Source organism: Protomyctophum bolini (assembly GCF_963924005.1).
Source record: "Protomyctophum bolini genome assembly, chromosome: 10".
NCBI classification, from domain to species: Eukaryota; Metazoa; Chordata; class Actinopteri; order Myctophiformes; family Myctophidae; genus Protomyctophum; species Protomyctophum bolini.
The window spans coordinates 30,713,665-30,733,664 of record NC_137871.1 but is presented as its reverse complement, the minus strand read 5'-3'; the positions used below and the strand labels follow the sequence as shown (position 1 = coordinate 30,733,664).

The following is a 20,000-nucleotide window of genomic DNA, read 5'->3' as shown; positions in this document are numbered from 1 at the left end:
TTAGTCTTTTGACTTCAGAACATTTATGATGGCGTCTTTGGGAACTTCCACTTTGCCAATAAGCCGCATCTTCTTTTTACCCTCGGCCTGTCTTTTCAGTAATTTCATCTTCCGTGTGATGTCACCTCCATACTAAAGAAAACAAAGAAAAAGTGTTACCATTATAGCATCTGCTAATTGTTTGGAACCTGTAGTTTTAAAGATTCAAATCTTTCAAGAAGAATGTTCTACTTACACATTTAGCAAGGACATTTTTCTTGTACGCTTTAATTCTGAAAGAGACATACATCAAATACATCACATCAAAGGGAACTGACAGAGTAGAGAAGAAATGGAGTCAACTGCCACAGCTCAGCCAAACGTATGCAAGCCTGGTGCATCACAGGAGAAGCATTATGTAGAGAAGATACTGGAGCAGCTCAGACAGTTGAAGTTTCTTATATTAAAGGTGCCCAAGTAGAAAAAAAGTATATATTTACTGAAGTTTCAATCCTACTGCATCGCTGATATTAGTGACCTGTTACTAGATATCAGTTTCACAATGCTCATTGAAATGATACATCTCATTTAACAAAATTCACTCAACACACCATTTGAAGTTCAACACATCTATTCCGTAGTACAAACAAATGTTGATGCATCAATGAGACATTTACTGACTTTATTGTGTGCTACAGTATAGTGTAGCTTAAGGTTTTAATGAATGACAAAATGTATTAGATAAAAAAATGGAAACAAACTTTTTGTTTCGTTTTTTACCCAATTCCAAACCATGTACTTACGTCTCTCTAGCAAGAACCTTACTCCCAATTGCCGCTTGTACAGCAATATCAAACATTTGCCTTGGAATGGCGTCTTTCAGGCGCTCACACAAGGCTTTCCCAACAATGTACGCCCGTTCTCTGTAATCAAAGTATATACTCATGTATTTATAATCATAGCAAGGGGGTTGGCTGTTTGGAATTTCAAATTCAATGCTGCTTAAGAGTAGCCTGGCATTAGCCAGACCGATAACATGGATTCACTCACATGTTGCTCTGAGGAACATGTGAGTGAATCCACGTTATCAGTCTGGCTAAGGCCAGGCTAGCTCAAGAGCACTTACATCTGTAACTTGTCTAGTTATATATATAAAAATAAAAATAAAGTAAAAAAATAAAGTAATCTTTGTACTGTAAGTGAAGAGAAGGTCACAATTACAAATACATTGGGTCTAATGTATTGTTAATCCACATGTTCATACTTGAACTTCCATGTTACAGACTGTGTCAATGTCTTTTATAGTATATTTATTTACTAGGCACTGTGGGTTGACTCCTGGCCGGGCACTTCCTACGTCTCACCAGGTCCTCTCCTGCTCTCACCAGTACAACCAGGACCGGTGCGTTGCGCCAGATTCCAGCACCAGACACTTCATTCGGGAGTGGTGGATTCTGCAGGCTCCACCGACAAGGCAACAGTGGTGCCACAGGCTCCACTTGCGGCTTGAATGGCCCTCCTAAAGTCCTCACGTGGGTTTTGTGGGCGTCCTCCTCACGGCGAACGCTAACCCAAACTGCTTACGGTTGCCATCTACATTCCGGCTGCTAACCATCTATCGGGTGGTCACCAGACTATTCCCGATTGTCACATAGTCTATTCCCATGAGTCACTATAAATAGAAACATCACTAGGATGCAACTGGAACTGGGACGTATCCTCAGTCCCAAGGTCCTCAGGGTTCCGGGTCTTCCAACATCATACCCCTCACTCGGGTGACCCAGCCGGGGTGATCAAGTCCCAGTAGCTACCCTCGATCAGTCCCTTAGGAAAAAACCAGGGACACACAATCCACTGCTCCAGAACTACTCTGCCGGTACTAGGCGTGCCATCCGGCGCGTGGAGGGACATAAATATCTAAAATGTAACTATACTAACATATTAAATTATTGCCTGACATTAGCTAAAATGCATTACCTAAACTTAAACAAAAACATGTTTCACTAACAAGTATGAAACCAAGAACCTTTGTGTTAGCAACCATTGACAGTACCTATAGCCGTACACCACAAGGCCCAACAAACAGTGGGCATCAATTAGAACTGAAACTGAAACCTAGAACCACTGACCATAACATTAAACATTAGTTGGGATCTGACCGAACAGATTAGCCTTTGAAACAGAAAGCCATTGGTGCAGTTAGCTAGGTGTAGCACATGTTGGCAGTTGGCAAGGAAGTAGTCTCGCGTTGCCAGACTGTTGCCTCTCGCAATTTCCAAATGCTTCTGTCATACAGTCTGGAGCAACGGAAGCTCTATCATGAGTAAAATATAAAGCGGAAGTGTGTCTCCTCCCCACTTCTAATCACCTAATGCTGCTTAGCAGGAATGGAAATATAAAAATAAGCTCTAAAGATATTTTTAAATATATTTTCATGAACGGAAATGGAAGCTTCCTTACTTAGATTTCAGGAGGTGTAGTTAGACTCTATAGCATTCGGAGATTGTGGAATTGTGGAGATTGTGGAGTTGTCTGGCTACTGTATGTGAGACTAGTGGAAGCCACCATTCCAGAAACACTGTACCCTTCAATTACCCAAGTCAATGAATGGTGTCATAGCTATGCCATACAGTTAATCCATCTCACTAATGAAATTACGTTGGTGGAGCTTGTGATAGTAATAAATCACATTAGAACTGATTGCTATATGGTTCACTGATAGATTTAAGATTCAAGAGTCTAATGTATCACTCACTCATGTAAAAGCAGTAGTACACAACAGTAACACAGGTTGAGAAAAGACTGTCCGAAGAAAGTAACTGTGATATTGTACAACACATAAGACAAATACCACTATTTTACACTTACTTGTGCACAATTGTGGTGAGTTCCTCCACTGGCTGACCATTCAGCAGAATATCCATCTTAACCAAGTTAGCTGGCTGATAACCAGCACTTTCATAGTCAAAGCTATGAAGAATAAAAACAAAATCAGGCCCATTTGAAGGTTGAGGTTTACTGCAAAACTAAACTAATGACAAATATAACGAATATCTTCTAAAAGTAGAAATGCATGCGCACATAACTATGAATGAGATGATCAAAAGGTTAGGGTTAAATATAACATAAAAACCATCCCACTAATTCATAGTTTGTGTAATGCAGATTATAGCTATAGCACAATCTTTAGTGTTACCTGGCGTATCCCGATGACATTGATTTGAGAAGGTCGTAGAAGTCAATTACTATTTCATTTAGAGGAAAGAGGTACTTCATCATAACACGATGGTCATCGATGTACACCATATTCTGCTGGATCGCTCTGCGGTTCTTTGAGACAAAAACAAAATCAAGTATGTAACTAAGGCTATATGTTTTTGCATCCATCAATATTGAGTTTGTATTTGTCCAAAAATGTATGTATACATTTTTTTTCAGATTCACATGAGAAGGAAGCTGACACATCAATGCAAACAGAAAGTATAGAGCTTACCAAGCAGAGAGTCATAATCTTCCCTGTGTAAGTGTCTGGAGCAAGGATAGTCCCCAACACCATGGGCTCCAGATACTCTGACACCACCGATCTGTCTGGGAACTGAGCAGGGTTGACTATGGTGATCTCCTCACTGCCATGATGCTAAAAGAACAGCCTCTGTTATTTAAGCACACGACTTAAAGCTAAAATATTGGACTTATTTTTTAACCACTTAAAGTCAAGGATCCCAATCCTAGGCATGTCCGAATTAGGCAAACATTCAGCGCAAATAGGCGAAAATAGCAGATCTACAAGCTCACAACGCACCGCATTCTGACTGAGTCATTGGTTGTGACATTGTGGATTCGCTATTTTCATCATTCGTGTAGACTAGGGAAATAAAAAGAGAACTTTCAAGTATAGACCTGTAGGTCTAGACTAGCAAAGCTAAGATAGAAAAATGTGATTAAAGCAAGAATTTCAACAGGCTTTCACATCTCAGTTCTCAAACATGAACCATGCTATAAAACTGGCAGAAGTCCCGTTTTAACCACAATCTTGTAAATTAGTCGGAAAAAGTGTAGCGTCTGATATCACTGTTGCTGTCCAATATACACAATACGAGCTGAAACTGGCTCTTACCTTAATGAGTTTGGCAGAGGACAGGATAGCCTTGTAGGGTACAGTGGGCGCTGTTACTATGACAGAGGCATTATATTCCTGCTCTAGTCTTTGATTAAACACCTCCATATGAAGAAGACCCAGGAAGCCAATTCTGCAAGGGGAATCAAAAGACCTTAATAAAGAGGGGGCCTTACAATAGGAGGTAACTGATATTCAGACTTGGTTTGCAAATAGCCTGTATTGTCTGTATTTTCCTTCATCATTGTCCTATCTGAAATAAAGCATACAATGCCAACAATAAATCAGAAAGCCTACATGTCCCCTGTCCCGCATACAGTACGTATTATACAGCATGGCAGCAAAGGGATCAGCCATTGCAAATATGGAGTACGGCTCAAGACTGGCCTCCACATACTGTGTACAGGGAAGCCATACCAATATTAGACCTCGTCTTATATTTCTTCCATTTTGTTTTAATCATTACTATCTATCTATCTATCTATCTATCTATCTATATCTAACCCAAGAGTACAGAACAGTCTCTGTAGTGTAGGGTGTAGACAACAACATGTCTCTTCCGAATACACATGGAGTCACGAGCCACTTCTTTTCACCTGACATTGGCTGCGGTTACATGAGGGCTTTTTCATTCAGAATGAAAACTTCAGAATTAATTAATTCAGAAGTAAGTTTTTTGCTGCGTGTTTACATGGGAAATGGTCATTCTGAATGAGTGTTTACATGGACAATACTTTTAAATCCCATTATTTCATTCCACATCGGGTTTGGGGCTGGGAAGGCTTCTGATTGGATAGGGGGCGGGGCGGATATACATCCAGTGGTGGAAAGTAAATACGGTAAGTACATTTACTTTAGTACTCTACTAAAGTAAAAGTTTGAGGTATTTCTACTTTCTACTCCAATTTCCAATACTTTTACTTCTACTCCACCACATTTCAGGTAAAACAAAATAATAATAATAATAAATAATAAAACACTTTTATGCCATATTACTTTATATTTGATGTATCCTGTAGCCTATGAGAGGTTGCTCTCAGAGATGTGAAATGAAACATGTCTAGTTTCTTGCAAAACAAGAGCATAATATAGCCATACCAATTACATGGAAACAAGCATGCACAGAAAGACCAGAATTAACTTAAATCCGAATGAGTGTTTACATGAGTCCACAATTGCTTCAATAGGATTTAAAAATGGAATAAACCGGTCAGTTACATGATCTAAGTTTAAATCAGATTGGCCATTTTCATTCCGATTTAAGTTTTTGTAGGTGTTTACATGACAACTTTAATTAGGATTTAACTTTTATTCTGAATGAAAAGGGGATTTAACTGTCCATGTAAACGTAGCCAGTGATGAGTTACGCCAGGAGGCTGTAACGCTATGCAGAGGAACACAGGCTACCCGGTCAACCTAGAAATGAGCTAGTGCAGCAACCGATATCACCTCCTCCCTGCCTGGCTTCCCACTAGTGAACATGGTCAAACCACGGTGATGGGTAGAAACTTCACCCCTGCGACACCTGAACAGAGCCATAACCTGAAAGAATGCTGCATTTACAGCAGCACCAGCTCATCATTGTTGAAAACAAGAATAGACTGAGAAACTCCACATGAATGAGTTGTCTTTTATTTTAAACTGTACATTTTGCAAAATGCAATATCTAACTATAAATGCACCAAGTCACTGTACGTCTGTATTCTGTACGTCTCTAAAGCCCTAACCACACCAAAGGGTCAAGACGGTTTTAGCGTTGTCCCGCCGGTGTGATATGTCTTGTTGCACGTTGACCCAAGTTGACCCTAGTGATTCAATGGATGGAATTCAATGGCCCAAACCACACCGAAGGGTCAAGACGGTTTTAGCGTCAACTCCTACTCCAACCGGTTGGACCCAAGGAGTTGCATGGTGACCCTTTGGCTTAATCCACGTAACTCGAGAACCGTTCGCCCCACCTACTTCAAATTCGACACATGCGTTCCACACCCCCACAGGAAGTGCAGTGCACGGTGTGAACCGCCACAAAAGGCCTCTGCCTGGGCCAGACTCCATATCGCCACAACAGGCCTGTGCCAGGGTCAGACTCCATATTTGGGCATGCCTAACAAATAACTCCATATACCCCACAGGGTGTGCAGTGCCTGGTGTGGAGTCGGTCGGACCCACGGTTGTCCAGAACTGCCACAAAAGGCCTCTGCCCGTGGGCTCTGGACCTGATCACCCCTACAGTATATCTCCATACATGAACACTTCATATTTGGGCATGCCTGACACAGAACTCCATATATAGGAATAAAGGGACACAGAATGACAGATAGAGAAATGTCCATATATGGGCATAAAAGGGAGACAGACATAGTAACTGGGTGGGCTTGCATTTCCAACTTGCATCGTTCCAAGTTCAATCTAATTTCTAGTCACCTGAGGTGGTATGCAGTACAATAGAAATAAACTACATGTCAGCTTTGTTCAATCGAGTAAATAGGTCCCAAGTCATATATGGGCAAAGTCCTAAGCAACCCAAGTCTAGTCATAATAAAAAGATGTCAACTCGAATTCTAAGCCATTTGCAAAATGTACAAAAAACATAATTTCATAAGAGCTGTGTACAACTATTCTGAAATGTGTTTGATATGCTGCATGTGTGCTGCATGTGTGTGCCTACTAACCTCCAGCCTGCTCCCAAAGCCAGACTGCTGTCCCTCTGCACTGTGACACTGGAATCATTCAGGGTTAGCCTGTCAATGGCACTGCGAAGAGCAGTATAGTCTGACTGGTCCATTGGGTACAACCCTGGGGGAAAAAATAATCAAAGAAGACGTGCCGTGCGTGTGCCAACATAAGCAACAACCATTAGTCCATGCAATGTTTATTTGCAAACCACTGAATGTACAGACCGCCAACCAGCTCCTCGCTGGAGCCATTATTCAACACAAACACTGAATAAACACTGAAGAGGTACATTATGTCAACCTGTCTACTCTATAGCCTTTATTCCAGCCTAGAATACAAGCACAATAAGAATTGTTATGCAGTAAACAGCTTTGCTTTGTGTAAAAAGCTTTGTGCATGGCTAAATTCATTATTAAGGGCTGACAGTGACTATAAAGGCTCATACATACTCCAGTTTTTGGTGATAGCTTATCACCGCGGTGTAGTTTTTAAAGGGTTGGAAAACTACACCATTACGTCAGTCGCTGTGATGATCAGCTATAACCGCGGACACAGACCCATCTCTCTGTTTTTACTATCAGACAAGTCTTTTCACTCTGGAGTCATCACCCCGTTCACTGATTGGTCTAGAAGTTGGGTAAACCACAGGGAGGCGGTGTCAATCCTTAAGGACATCACCGCGAGTATGGTGGCCTCAACTCTTATCACCGTTTTAGGTGATAAGCTATCAAGATTCAAGATTCAAGATTCAATCATTTATTTGCCATGTCAACAACTAGGAATTTGTCTTGGTTCATACTCAACATACAGACAACCATAGATACACAAACAAGAAGGACAGTACAATACAAAAACAAAAACCAGCAGCATAGGAAATTACATCCAGTTTTTTAAAGTGCTATATGCATATACTATGAGTTCAGATGTCTAATGGCTACGGGGTAAGTGCTATCCCTGAAGCGACATGTAGAGCTCTATATCTCCTGCCTGATGGGAGGAGATTGAAGAGGTGATGTGCAGGATGGGAATTGTCTGCAATGATTTTATTTGCCTTCCTAATTATTCTGGTGGAATAGAGTGAGGAAAGTGTAGGGAGGCTGCATCCAATGTTTTTTGATGCGTGTCGTACTACTCTTTCCAGCTTTGATTTGTCTTGAGAGGTTGTGTGACCAAACCAGACAAGCATGGAGAAGGTGAGAACACTTTCAATAGTGGCCCTATAGAAGTGAGTCATGGCTGCTTGGCTGACTTTGAAATTCTTAAGCTGCCGCAGGAAATAGAGACGCTGGTGTGATTTGCTTATTATGAGACTGGTGTTAAGATCCCATGATAAGGATTCATGGATGGTGGTCCCTAGGAACCGGAAGGAGGAAACTCTTTCTACCTCTTCCCCATTGATGAAGGGGGGGGGGGAGGGGACACGATTTATTTTTCCTAAAATCTATGAACATCTCTTTGGTTTTAGAGATGTTTAGAATCAAGTTGTAACTCTCACACCATCTCACCAGCTCCTCTACTGCTCTGCGGTAGTCGGTTTCAACCTCGTTGGTAATAAGACCTACTAAAGATGTGTCATCAGCAAACTTATACATCATAACTGTACTAAAGTGAGATTGACAGAAATTAGTGTATAATGAGTACAGAAGTGGAGAAAGGACGCACCCCTGGGGGGCCCCAGTGTTTAGGAGCCTCGACAGCGAGACGAGATCACCTATTTTGACCACCTGTTTCCTGTCACATATAAAATTAAAGATCCATTTACATAGATGTGTGCTGACGCCTAGCTCCTGTAGGGTTGAAATCAGCTTCCCAGGCACTATTGTATTAAATGCGGAGCTGAAGTCAACAAAAAGTACACGAGCATAGGTGGATCTGGATTCTAGATGTTGAGTAATAGTGTGCAGACAGAGGGATACTGCATCATCTACACTCCTATTTGCTCTGTAGGCAAATTCACCTAAAACAGTGATAACCTATCACCAAAAACTGGAGTATGTATGAGCCTTAAGTCATACTCAACCTACATTTGCCAGTGGGGAGGGAACAGAAGAGTGATACACTTAACTAAACTTGTGCCGAGTGGTCGGCTGCTGTACAGTAAGTTATACAGCAGCTGACAATGAGTGCAAGCCAATGTCGTATATCTTCTTTTGAGTTGCATGGCAGCTGAACTGACGGCCTCAGAAGAAACTCCATCAATAACGATCAAAGATATATCACACTTTACACCCTCAACATAATGTGGGACAAAAATAAATAAGCGTACACTACAGTAATTATGTTAAATAGTTGTCCTTACTGTAATGAACTGTTGTGCGTATAAAATTGACACAGACAGACAAATGGACAGATACAGAGATCTCCATACGGGCATAAAAGCGGGTACTCTGCCGAAAGGTACTATGGGCTCTATTTTGGTCACTGCCGCTACCCACGCCGCTGCCCACAAGTCAGCCGCTGCCCGAAAGTGAGAGTATAGGAGCTTGCTCTGTCCCTAAATGGTATTTTGGTCCATCGTCACCCGCTATCCATTATACCGACACCGGTATTTGTGCCTAGAGGTGTGGTCATAGGCGTGTTGGCACGCTTTTTCCTAAATGGCTATTTTGGTCACACACATTTGGGAAGGTGCATACTGGAGTTTAAAAGCACCCGTAAACCGTAATGCCAAATTAGTTTACATGCGAGACTTCAAGGCAGCAACGCATCACTCTTCCATGGGCTATGAGCATAGACCGTAAGGCTATGAAGCAATATAGCACTGGGCATAACGGGCAACGAATAATGGATCTCTTAAAGGCAATGGCATGTGGCACGGTGATTGGTTTCATTATTGCAACGCCCAAACCACAGCTATGCATTGTCTTCTTTGCACTCTATTTATGAGACCGTTTACCATGGCTGACATTATTGTTGACTAGTGTTCATGCTCAAAACATTACTCTGATCTTGCACATGACAGTCTCTCTGGAGTGTATGGTAAATTAACAAACACAGTGAATTGATCTCCAATTCTAAAAAGTGGAACTCAAGCAACAATTTCTGCTCACCAGCGAACACCATGGCTTTGGCAGGCTTAAACCCCGGAAGGGACTCGACTGGATTGTGCTGATGATAAAGAGTGTCACCAATCTGGGCTTCCTTCACGTCTTTCATCCCTGCTACAATGTAGCCCACTTGGCCAGCATATCTGCACATCACATAAGACACGAAAGTGAGTTACACTCGTCTAGAACAGTGGTTCTCAATAAAAAATAATAAATTCAAGGACCCCCATAAAACCCCCCAAGGAACCCTGAGGGTCCCTGGACTCCAGATTGAGAACCACTGCTCTAGAATATTACACAATGAAAATGGATTAATGACATTGTTTTGATAACGTATGACACTGGCTTGTGTGATCATTGTTATTATGCTGCAAAGAGCAGTGCCAGGAACCAAATGAGATGGCCAACCTTAATTAAGCCAATTAACCAAAATCAACTCCGTTATTTCTCTTAGTGGTATTGTGCCTGGTTTATTTGGCTAGAATTAATTTAGAATGAAGAATGAAGAGCACCAACTTGACCCAACAACTGGAAATGCACATCCTAAAAGGTATTTAGCACTGCAGAATAAAACATAGATAGAAAGAAAGAAAGAAAGAAAGAAAGAAAGAAAGAAAGAAAAAGATGAGAATGTGCTAAATAAGAAAAGTGAAAAGAGGATAAAAGCTACTTACAACTCGTCCGTTGGATACTCATCAGGTCGGAGCAGGCCCAGCTCATTGACGTCGTAGCTTTTGCCAAGGTACGCTGATACAATCTTGTCCCCTTTTTTGACATGGCCTCCACACACAGCAATGTTAGCTACCACACCTCTGTAGTGGTCAAAATTGGAGTCAAATACCAGAGCTTTAAATGGCTCATCACGTCTAGCAGTGGGTCTGAGAATGGACAAAAAAAGTTAAGTAAAAATAATTTCATGTTAAAATGTAAGAAATGCAGGAAATCGAGGAGTATTTGCAAACAAAAAGTATGTTCAAAGTTGAAAGACTGCAGAAAATGTAGATCACAAAGAGCATAACAAAGTATAAGAAAGAAATTATGCAGCACTAAGGCCATCTTCAGTCAGTAAAACCATTCATTACAGCATTTAATAAATAAGCAAATGAGAAATACTTACGGTGGAATTCTACGGACAACCTCTTGCAGTACTCGTTCAACATTTGTTCCGAGTTTAGCTGAAATCTTAGAAATGTAATCAATTTTATTACACAGAAAACTTAAAACCGTGTTGCATGTTATGGCAGTGTACAGTGCAAACACAAGCCGAGCCGAAAATTTGAAAGGGGCAAAAAACAACAATTCAATGATACACAGCGAAATAAGATTAGTTAGTAAAAGTAAATTGGGGTTCAGAATGAGCATTCTGCCAATAACAGTATTCATGTTTCCCGTCTCAAGGCTTTAACATCAATAGTTGGGAAAACAAACCCTAGGCTCTTGCATTGAAAAATTATTGCCCGAGTTTGCTTTGCCGTATGCGTCAGAAAAGTAGCTTTTAGACTAGGTTTGGTGGGGATTATTGTCCTTCCATAGTGCCTATTACGGTTGGGTGACAGCTCCTATAAAGGGTACTGCAAAACAAGACATATACTTTTGGACAGTCTGTCCCTCAACCAGCGAGCCACAGGAATACAAAATGTTGTAAATTAGAACCTAAAGAACCATAACAGCAGTCTGCATGTTTAACCTATGACTATTGTACAGTACAATAATGTCAAGGCTAACCATTTTCCAGAGCATACTGTGGTTTTTTGATATTCGAGGAATCCACTGATTCCCATTCATTTGCGTTCTGTTCAACTTTTCAAGATAGAGACTGTAAGCCAGGGGTTCCCATGCCAACCATTCTATTACCACGGACCGGCTGACAGTTCATAAAATGTTCTCGGACCGGCATGGCTGGGGGGTGGGGGCAGGGGTGCGTCGCTTTACAGTGCATTTAAATGCACTGTAAAGCACAGAGATTGATTTGAAAGGTATTGAAAAGACTGATTTACTGATATCAATAACTGCAAATGGGGAAAGTTAATAGTGAATGAGGGGAATTAACTTGTGTTTGTGCATACTCAAACTCACCCTGATGCATTCTTCGCATGGAATATCAAACACCTTTTCAATCTGTTTCTCAACCCTCTCTGGGTCAGCGTTCTTCAAATCAATCTGAAGAAGAAAATGTCAGGGGTTATTAGGTTAATGACTTGCCTCTATTCAAAAAAAGTACCATTGAAAATGTAATCACTGGTGGATCTGAATGGCAAAGTGCAATGGCAGATGGATATTAGAGTGTACCTTGTTGATGACAGGGATAATTGTCAGCTGAGATTCGAAAGCCAGATAGAAGTTAGCCACCGTCTGTGCCTGAATGCCCTTCACATAAATAATAATAAATAATGATGGTTAGCACGAGTGGCTGCACAACACTATCCCACAATTAAATTCTTAACCTATTCGGGGCGGGAAACCCTTTTGGTGTTAAAGCACATTAAGATTTACAAGCTCATAGCGCCGCACCGAGCCGTGCAACGAGCTTGTAGATCTGCTATTTTTTCAAAAAATATAAATTCTTTCAGAGCGACCGTTTTGAACTCAAATCTTCTGGGCAGTCCATGGAACCACATATTTTCAGATGAGGGTCCGCGGCCAAATACAGATAATTCCGGGGGTCCTTGACATGAAAAAGGTTGAGCAACACTGACAGAAACATAGGTTTTTCATAAAACTGTTAGGATTTGTTTAGAATCGGCCTCAGATCTAAATGGTTTCATTAACTAAATAAAGCACCAAACATATTGAGGACATAGCACTTACTTGGTTGGCATCAACAATAAGTAGAACTCCTTGACATGCAGAAATTGATCTGGACACCTCATAACTGAAGTCAACATGACCCTGGGCAGAGGAAATATGTATCAAAGGAGTAGTTCACCTAATAAATAAATGACTTATTTTCTATCAATTACACACCTCATTAAGCATTGAATTCATGGACATTTGTATTTGCATTCCTGAGCCAATCATTTGATGACTGCATTTGAGTCTCTGGTCATAGTACATTGGCTTAGGAATGCAACAAAACAAAAATATCATGTTTTACAGACAATGAAACATTACAATTGCAATAAAGAAAATAAACAATCTTGACCAAAAAGGATTGTTTTTTTTTTGTTTTTGTTTTTTACAGTTTATGAGAACTGTAAATGTCAAACGAGGATGATTAACCTGGTTTTGTTCATACTTTATTGGCACATACGTGTACATAAATTCTTGGCCTATTATATAATGTATAATAAACAGTATTATATAAAGCTGTTGTAACTGCCGGTGTCAGTTGGTTCATTTAACTTCAGTAATGTCTTTACTTTGAAGTTTGTTATTTTTCTTTGTTTATTTGTGTTGTCTTATTTTGACACTTCCTGTAGACCCTAGGTACTTTTATCGTGAAACTTCCTGTTGGTGTATATATATATATCTGAAGCATGCTGGCTTCACTCACCTCAGAGACACTCAGTCAGAGTGAGACACAGCATGTGGAAGCAGCAGAGCCACATGGTAGGAGACTTGTTTGTTTGCAACTTCATGTTTAACCCAGTTGATCTGACATTGTTGACATGGTTTGTAGATTCAGTATATAGTTTTTGTAGATTCAGTATTAATGTAAAGCCGTTTATATTGTTTACAGTGCCTGCCTTTGCTGTGTCCTGTGCCAAGTATTATCCCAAGATTGTTATGAAGTTCAAGGTGGCATCCGATTCAACCCTTAGCCCCTCAGTTAGCGGAGTGAGGTACAGACTTACCTTTTGATTTGTTTGTTTGGTTTATTTTGTTTGTGGTGCCTTTGCGTCATGTTCTGCTTGGTTGTTTATTGAATCACTGATTAGGATCAACTATAAATTAAGTATTTTTATTGTTGACTTGTACAAAAGTGATTAACCCAAATGCACTGATTTTATTGAAAGCTATGAAATGTTCTATATGACTCTTAAAGTATTTATTCTGTTTTATAGTTTTCACGGTGTTCAACAACCTTCAACTGTACCTGAAGAATAAACAACACCCGTTGAGACCATTCAAGTTCTATTTCATTCATAAACCGAGGGCGCTAACAGTGAAAACTCAACCCTGAAGCAACTCAACGTCGACCCATCTCACCTACAGCCACCCAGTGCTTCTTCAAGTCACCAGCCTACAGCCACAAGTTTGTCATTGTCACACCACAGTAACCTATGCAGGGAGAGAGGACTTCTAACAGGTAGCCTCCTTCTCCTCTTGGACTGAAGAAAGGACATTAAGTTGCAAACCCGGCAAAGGAAACAAAAAATTATAAAATTAAAAAAGGAAACAAAAAATTATAAAATTAAAAAAGGAAACAAAATTATAAAATGGATAAAGGAAACAAAAAAAGGGACAAAAGAAGCATTTTCTGATATGAAGCGATTTGAAGGCTGTGTTGCACAGGTCTAACATACTTAATGTCAAACTCAGAATTATTCATGCTGCATTTAGATATTTAAGTGAAACTTAAAGTGGACATTTGTATAACTTACAATTATTTGTTCGGTTAGTTCTTCGTTTGATAAAATTACTTTGGGGGTTTAAGTGGTAGTCTGTGGGGCTTCGTAAAGTTATTGAAAAACCCAGACTAAAACCCAAAGTATAAGTGAGCAAACGCCATATAACCAAACAAATGTCAAGCCCAGATAAGATGGCAGCCAATATGCAGCAGCTGATGAGTTCTGAAGAGACCGCAGCTAAAATACAGAAGGAAGTAAAAACACTTGAAAAGGCATTCACTAAGGCCTATAGAACCTGGACGCAAACAGCAATAGAAGTTAAAAGAGCCTTAAGGACACTTTGCTCAGAAGAGGAACTTTATAAGATGAAACATGATATTCTGAACAAACATAATGCAACAAGTGAGATTTATGAATCCATTCAACGCAACGGCACCCCCACTCCTGATATTGTGACGAAAATGGACGTCTGTGGTACTATTACCTCAGACTTATCCGAAATTGTGGAGAAACATTTAAAAACCATTGATCAACCTTTCAACGAACCGGTCGCTAAATTCACAGTCAGGATGACCTTGAATAAAGAAGATCATGGCTCAATTTTCGGACACACGAACACAGAAACTGTTGCCTCTGACACAGCAGACAAAGACCGTGTGCAGTCCCGTGGAACCCATCCCAAGACCCCTTCCATATTAAGCAGCGACAACTCGAACTCCATCTCCAGCCATCAATCCAACACTTCATCCAAAAGAGCAGACGCAGAAGCGGATCTCGCCGCCACACAGGAAGCGGCCATGGCACTACAGGAGATCCAAGAGGTAGAGACAAAACTACAGCAACTTAAAGCGCAAAAAGACATCAAAATGGCAGCAGCACGGCTTCGAGTTTACAAACATTTCGAAGGTGCTTCCGAGCACTGCAACAACCCACCCTCTGCTCCTACTAACACCACATTACGCCCCCACCCTAATTCAAACCCAAAGCCAACAACATCCCAAACGCCCATTAATACAGCAGTCACTTTGGATACAAACAGTTCCACGCATGACCCTGGAGGTTTGGAGATTGTGAGAGACGTTGTGATGGTGGGAGAGAGGGCAAAGGAGTCCACTTCCACACATAACCCAAAAGGTCAGGAGATTGTGGGAGAAATTGTGACAGTGGGAGAAATGGCAGCAGAGTCAACTCCCACAGATAACCCTACTGATCAGGAGAACCGAAGGTGGGTAAACCAAATCCCAGTAAGAGAAATGCCAACTCCATCTGCCAATGTGGTGATGGTGTTGGAACCAGACATTGGTGAAGGGAGACATGAAAACTGCTATGTATCGCAGGATGTTAACTCTGTGCAGCTTCTCAGCGACAGGCAGACATTGAATGTAGAGAAGTTAAAGGACAGCTCACAGCAGTCAAAAGAGCAGGAGAGTGACTTGGGCACCCCTGAGGAGTTGGCCATGAGCAGTAGTTTTGTGGGTAGAGCTGCCCTCATTGTTAAACATAAACTAGAGCATAAGAAGAAACCAGTGAGAAAAGAAACTGAATCGGCCAGAGAGCCTTGGAGATCGGGAGCCATTGATGAGGGGAGCCATCCTGCTCTCCCACCGGCTAAGATGAAGAGCCTCACCATTATCCCTCCTGTTCCGTTTGAAGCCACATGCCCCGGTCCTCCCCAATCCCAGGAAAACCCAACTGTCTATGAGCAACAAACCCTTAAGTCCAGTCCCTGCCATTACAGACATATTTCGGCTAACTACAGCATTAACTTTGGCTCCTTGGCAAGAAGAAAACCACCCACCTGAAAGACTGACAAGATTATAATATTGTTTATTAATGTAAGATCCTTCCTCACCTTTTGACTCTGGGGAACTATGGTTTTTAAATCATGTTATGTTTGTTTTGGTATAACCTGATTGGTGGGAGTGTAACTGCCGGTGTCAGTTGGTTCATTTAACTTCAGTAATGTCTTTACTTTGAAGTTTGTTATTTTTCTTTGTTTATTTGTGTTGTCTTATTTTGACACTTCCTGTAGACCCTAGGTACTTTTATCGTGAAACTTCCTGTTGGTGTATATATATATATCTGAAGCATGCTGGCTTCACTCACCTCAGAGACACTCAGTCAGAGTGAGACACAGCATGTGGAAGCAGCAGAGCCACATGGTAGGAGACTTGTTTGTTTGCAACTTCATGTTTAACCCAGTTGATCTGACATTGTTGACATGGTTTGTAGATTCAGTATATAGTTTTTGTAGATTCAGTATTAATGTAAAGCCGTTTATATTGTTTACAGTGCCTGCCTTTGCTGTGTCCTGTGCCAAGTATTATCCCAAGATTGTTATGAAGTTCAAGGTGGCATCCGATTCAACCCTTAGCCCCTCAGTTAGCGGAGTGAGGTACAGACTTACCTTTTGATTTGTTTGTTTGGTTTATTTTGTTTGTGGTGCCTTTGCGTCATGTTCTGCTTGGTTGTTTATTGAATCACTGATTAGGATCAACTATAAATTAAGTATTTTTATTGTTGACTTGTACAAAAGTGATTAACCCAAATGCACTGATTTTATTGAAAGCTATGAAATGTTCTATATGACTCTTAAAGTATTTATTCTGTTTTATAGTTTTCACGGTGTTCAACAACCTTCAACTGTACCTGAAGAATAAACAACACCCGTTGAGACCATTCAAGTTCTATTTCATTCATAAACCGAGGGCGCTAACAGCTGTGGTGAAACTTTATAAGAGAAAACCCTAAGTGAATCAGTTTTTAAACAAACTTATTACTAGGGGTGTAACGGTATAGTACCGGTAAATGCATCGAAAAATCGATTTTAATTTCAATAATCGAAGTATATCGAAATGAAAACAGCAACATTGACTATGTATCGTATCGTATTGTTTTGCAATGCAAATAATCGGTATCGAATCGTTTTGCATTGCAAATAATCGATTGTATTAATACTACATTTTTGTGCAAGGTATTTAGCAATCTTTTGAAGAAAAATAATAATGTAAATGTATTTTAAATAGTTACTGTATAAAATTCAAATAATTGAATCGTATCGTATCACATAAAATGTCGTTTAAGTAAAATCTAAAATCATTAACCCAGTCATATTGGGTTAATCTGGGTAACAGTTCTAATTCAATAAAGATCTGCATAGTATAATTATTGCATTTAGTGAAATTATGCAATGGTTACATTGTGTCTGAGCCAGCACGCCCGGTAGAAGAAACTAAGAAAGTGAACATGAGTTGTTTTCTCAAGCTTATGGCTCCAACACCACAAATAAAGTATTAACCCATTAACACAAATTCACAATGAACACTATGTGCTTATGTGGACAATTTTCAGCTTTTGAAAATAAGGCAGCGTTTGTTTTTGTTGAACTTTTGCAATACATTTTTTGTACATTTTGTCACCAAAATTCCCTATTTCTCCAGGTTTGGAAAACAGTAATTCATAATTCCATAGTCGTCCAACTATGGAATCGACTTTCAAGCCGTGTGCAAGCACCCTGTATCAAGAAACATCCAATAGGTACAACAGGAAGAAATCTAATCTACAAGCTCGTAGTGTGGCACGAAGTGACGATCTATGAGCTTGTATATCTGCTATTTTTTAATAGTCAAAATAGTCAAAGGGAAATCTAAAATGACACAGATGCTGACCCGGTTTCAATGAGCTAAACAATTTAGGAGAGGAAACAACTAGGCTTCCAAAATTGAGACAAGACAGATATAGATTAATAAGAGACTTATTACAATTGACTTACTGGCGTGTCGATAAGGTTCAAGAGATACTGTTGACCCTCGTGGTTGTAAAACAACGAGGCTGTCTGGGCCTTAACCGTTATCCCTCTCTCTCTCTCCACCTGGAGTTTGTCGAGCACCTGCTTGTTCTTCGCAGTCGTTGATATTGCACCTGTTCAGAGATATGGCTGTCACCACCTTGACAGTTTACAAATAAGTGTGACTATCGATTTATTCGTGTAAGTCTGTGTTAACAAAAATTGCACAGGGCAGACAAATAACGTAAATATACAAAGAAATGACTGACAAAAATCTAAATAAAAAATGAACTAAGCCTAGGCTAAAATGGGGCTGGGCCATATTGAATCTTTTTTATGTTTAAAAGGCAGGTCTGCATGCTCACTTGTCACAATGTGACACATTGAGCTTGTAGATCGGCTATTTCCACAATTTTTTAAATGTATATAGCATTTTTCCAACATGCAAACGATTCTGAGCAACCTCTACCTGTAATTTCCAGCAGTCTGTCAGCCAAAGTGCTTTTTCCATGGTCAATATGAGCAATGATGCTAAAATTCCTGATTCTTTCAACAGGGAACTTGGACAGGTCAACAGCATCCTACAACGTAAACAGTGCCACAATTTGGCATAGAAGAAACCAAAATCAAACATTATGTTGTGTTTTGAATAACAAAGGGGAAGTATTTTTCACATTAGCTTAGTCTTTTATATTCTCTATCACTCATCTGTGTTGATATTGGATGTTACTGTCAATATGCATTAATTTCATATACCGGTATTACAATAATGTTACAGTTATACATTAACAACATTTAATTCATAAGGAACTTCATGCGTTCCTTACCTTGGGTGTTTGTGTTGCATCACTGTGTATCAGTTTGATACTGCTCGAGAATATTGGTAGATTTTTTATCCATCTGTGTCTGAACGTTGTATGGGTCGTGTTATAGCTGTGAAGCTTCTTTCTACACATTTTGAACTCTAAAAGACGTCTCAAAATTGGCATTTCGTACCATCGCTTCAAAATGCAAAGTGACATGTTTTATAAAACTTGAGATCAGCAGATTAATAAAGGGAGAGCAGAGCCAGAGAACCCAACGCCAAGAGCTGCATGGAGGCTGCCATTTTGGGGTGACAGGTCACGAGCAATGTATTCTGGGAAATGTTGTTGACTATAGAATCTCTTTGACTCAGTCGAGTTCTTGTTATTTGTCGCCATCCTGTGGTTAGTTTCTGTAACTACAGATATGAAGAAGCATAGTGTGACCGAGGCCAAGTATGGGGCCTCGTCGGGGATAGTGCCGAGGGGATCTAACCTTCTGAAGTACGCAAGGGACAGATATATCCCCTTGAGCGCAAGCTTGGTGTCCGGCGGTCGGTAGCGAGATCTTGGTATGGAGTCCTAGGTCTGCTTTCTGATCTCGGTTATTCTTATCTCAAATCCGTCTTAGCTTGCGCAGGCAATGTATTTATAGTGTTGAGGTGTCAGAGGTGATGTCACCTCTGACACCCCGGTTATGATGTCGGAGCGACCCCTGGTTCCTTCGTAACAATAGCCTACTACTGTACTTGAAACTTGAAAGACGTTTTGAAGTCTGATAGACAGTCCTTCAGGATGATGATAAAAGCTATCAACCTCAGATAACCTTATTCAATATCTTTATTCGAAACCCCTTTGAAACATTGTGACATTAACAACCATGTTACATTTCAAACAGGCAATAGAATACAATTGAAAAAAGAGCCTACATAGAAAATAAATGAACACAGTAATGGCTGATTCTGATTTATATTTCATCATAGGCCGGTGTCTTGTGCTAAAAATAGGCAACATACAATATCACAGCGTGTCGCAGATGAATAGCAGCTTGTAGTTCTGTTGTATATTGCTATTTTTACA

At 40.3% G+C, this 20,000-nt stretch overlaps 1 protein-coding gene across 2 annotated transcripts in view; it reads right to left on the bottom strand.

The window, feature by feature from the left end:
• guf1 (GTP binding elongation factor GUF1) overlaps window positions 1–19,213 on the bottom strand; it is a 19,355-nt gene extending 142 nt beyond the window's left edge. Inside the window, exons 1-17 of one of the 2 annotated variants that reach the window (XM_080773781.1) lie at window positions 18,945–19,213; window positions 18,587–18,698; window positions 18,103–18,251; window positions 12,628–12,708; window positions 12,109–12,186; window positions 11,896–11,979; window positions 10,937–11,001; window positions 10,494–10,697; window positions 9,823–9,962; window positions 6,769–6,892; window positions 4,097–4,229; window positions 3,473–3,616; window positions 3,176–3,309; window positions 2,848–2,949; window positions 783–902; window positions 236–272; window positions 1–132 (exon numbers count right to left, since the gene is read on the bottom strand). The exon at window positions 1–132 is cut by the window's left edge and continues 142 nt beyond it. In XM_080773781.1, the coding sequence (XP_080629907.1) occupies window positions 1–132; window positions 236–272; window positions 783–902; window positions 2,848–2,949; window positions 3,176–3,309; window positions 3,473–3,616; window positions 4,097–4,229; window positions 6,769–6,892; window positions 9,823–9,962; window positions 10,494–10,697; window positions 10,937–11,001; window positions 11,896–11,979; window positions 12,109–12,186; window positions 12,628–12,708; window positions 18,103–18,251; window positions 18,587–18,698; window positions 18,945–19,139 (2,034 nt within the window). In that variant the 5' untranslated portion in view covers window positions 19,140–19,213. The remainder of the gene's footprint in view (window positions 133–235; window positions 273–782; window positions 903–2,847; window positions 2,950–3,175; window positions 3,310–3,472; window positions 3,617–4,096; window positions 4,230–6,768; window positions 6,893–9,822; window positions 9,963–10,493; window positions 10,698–10,936; window positions 11,002–11,895; window positions 11,980–12,108; window positions 12,187–12,627; window positions 12,709–18,102; window positions 18,252–18,586; window positions 18,699–18,944) is intronic. The other variant, XM_080773782.1, reaches the window with a different exon arrangement.
• Window positions 19,214–20,000: the final 787 nt, after the last annotated feature.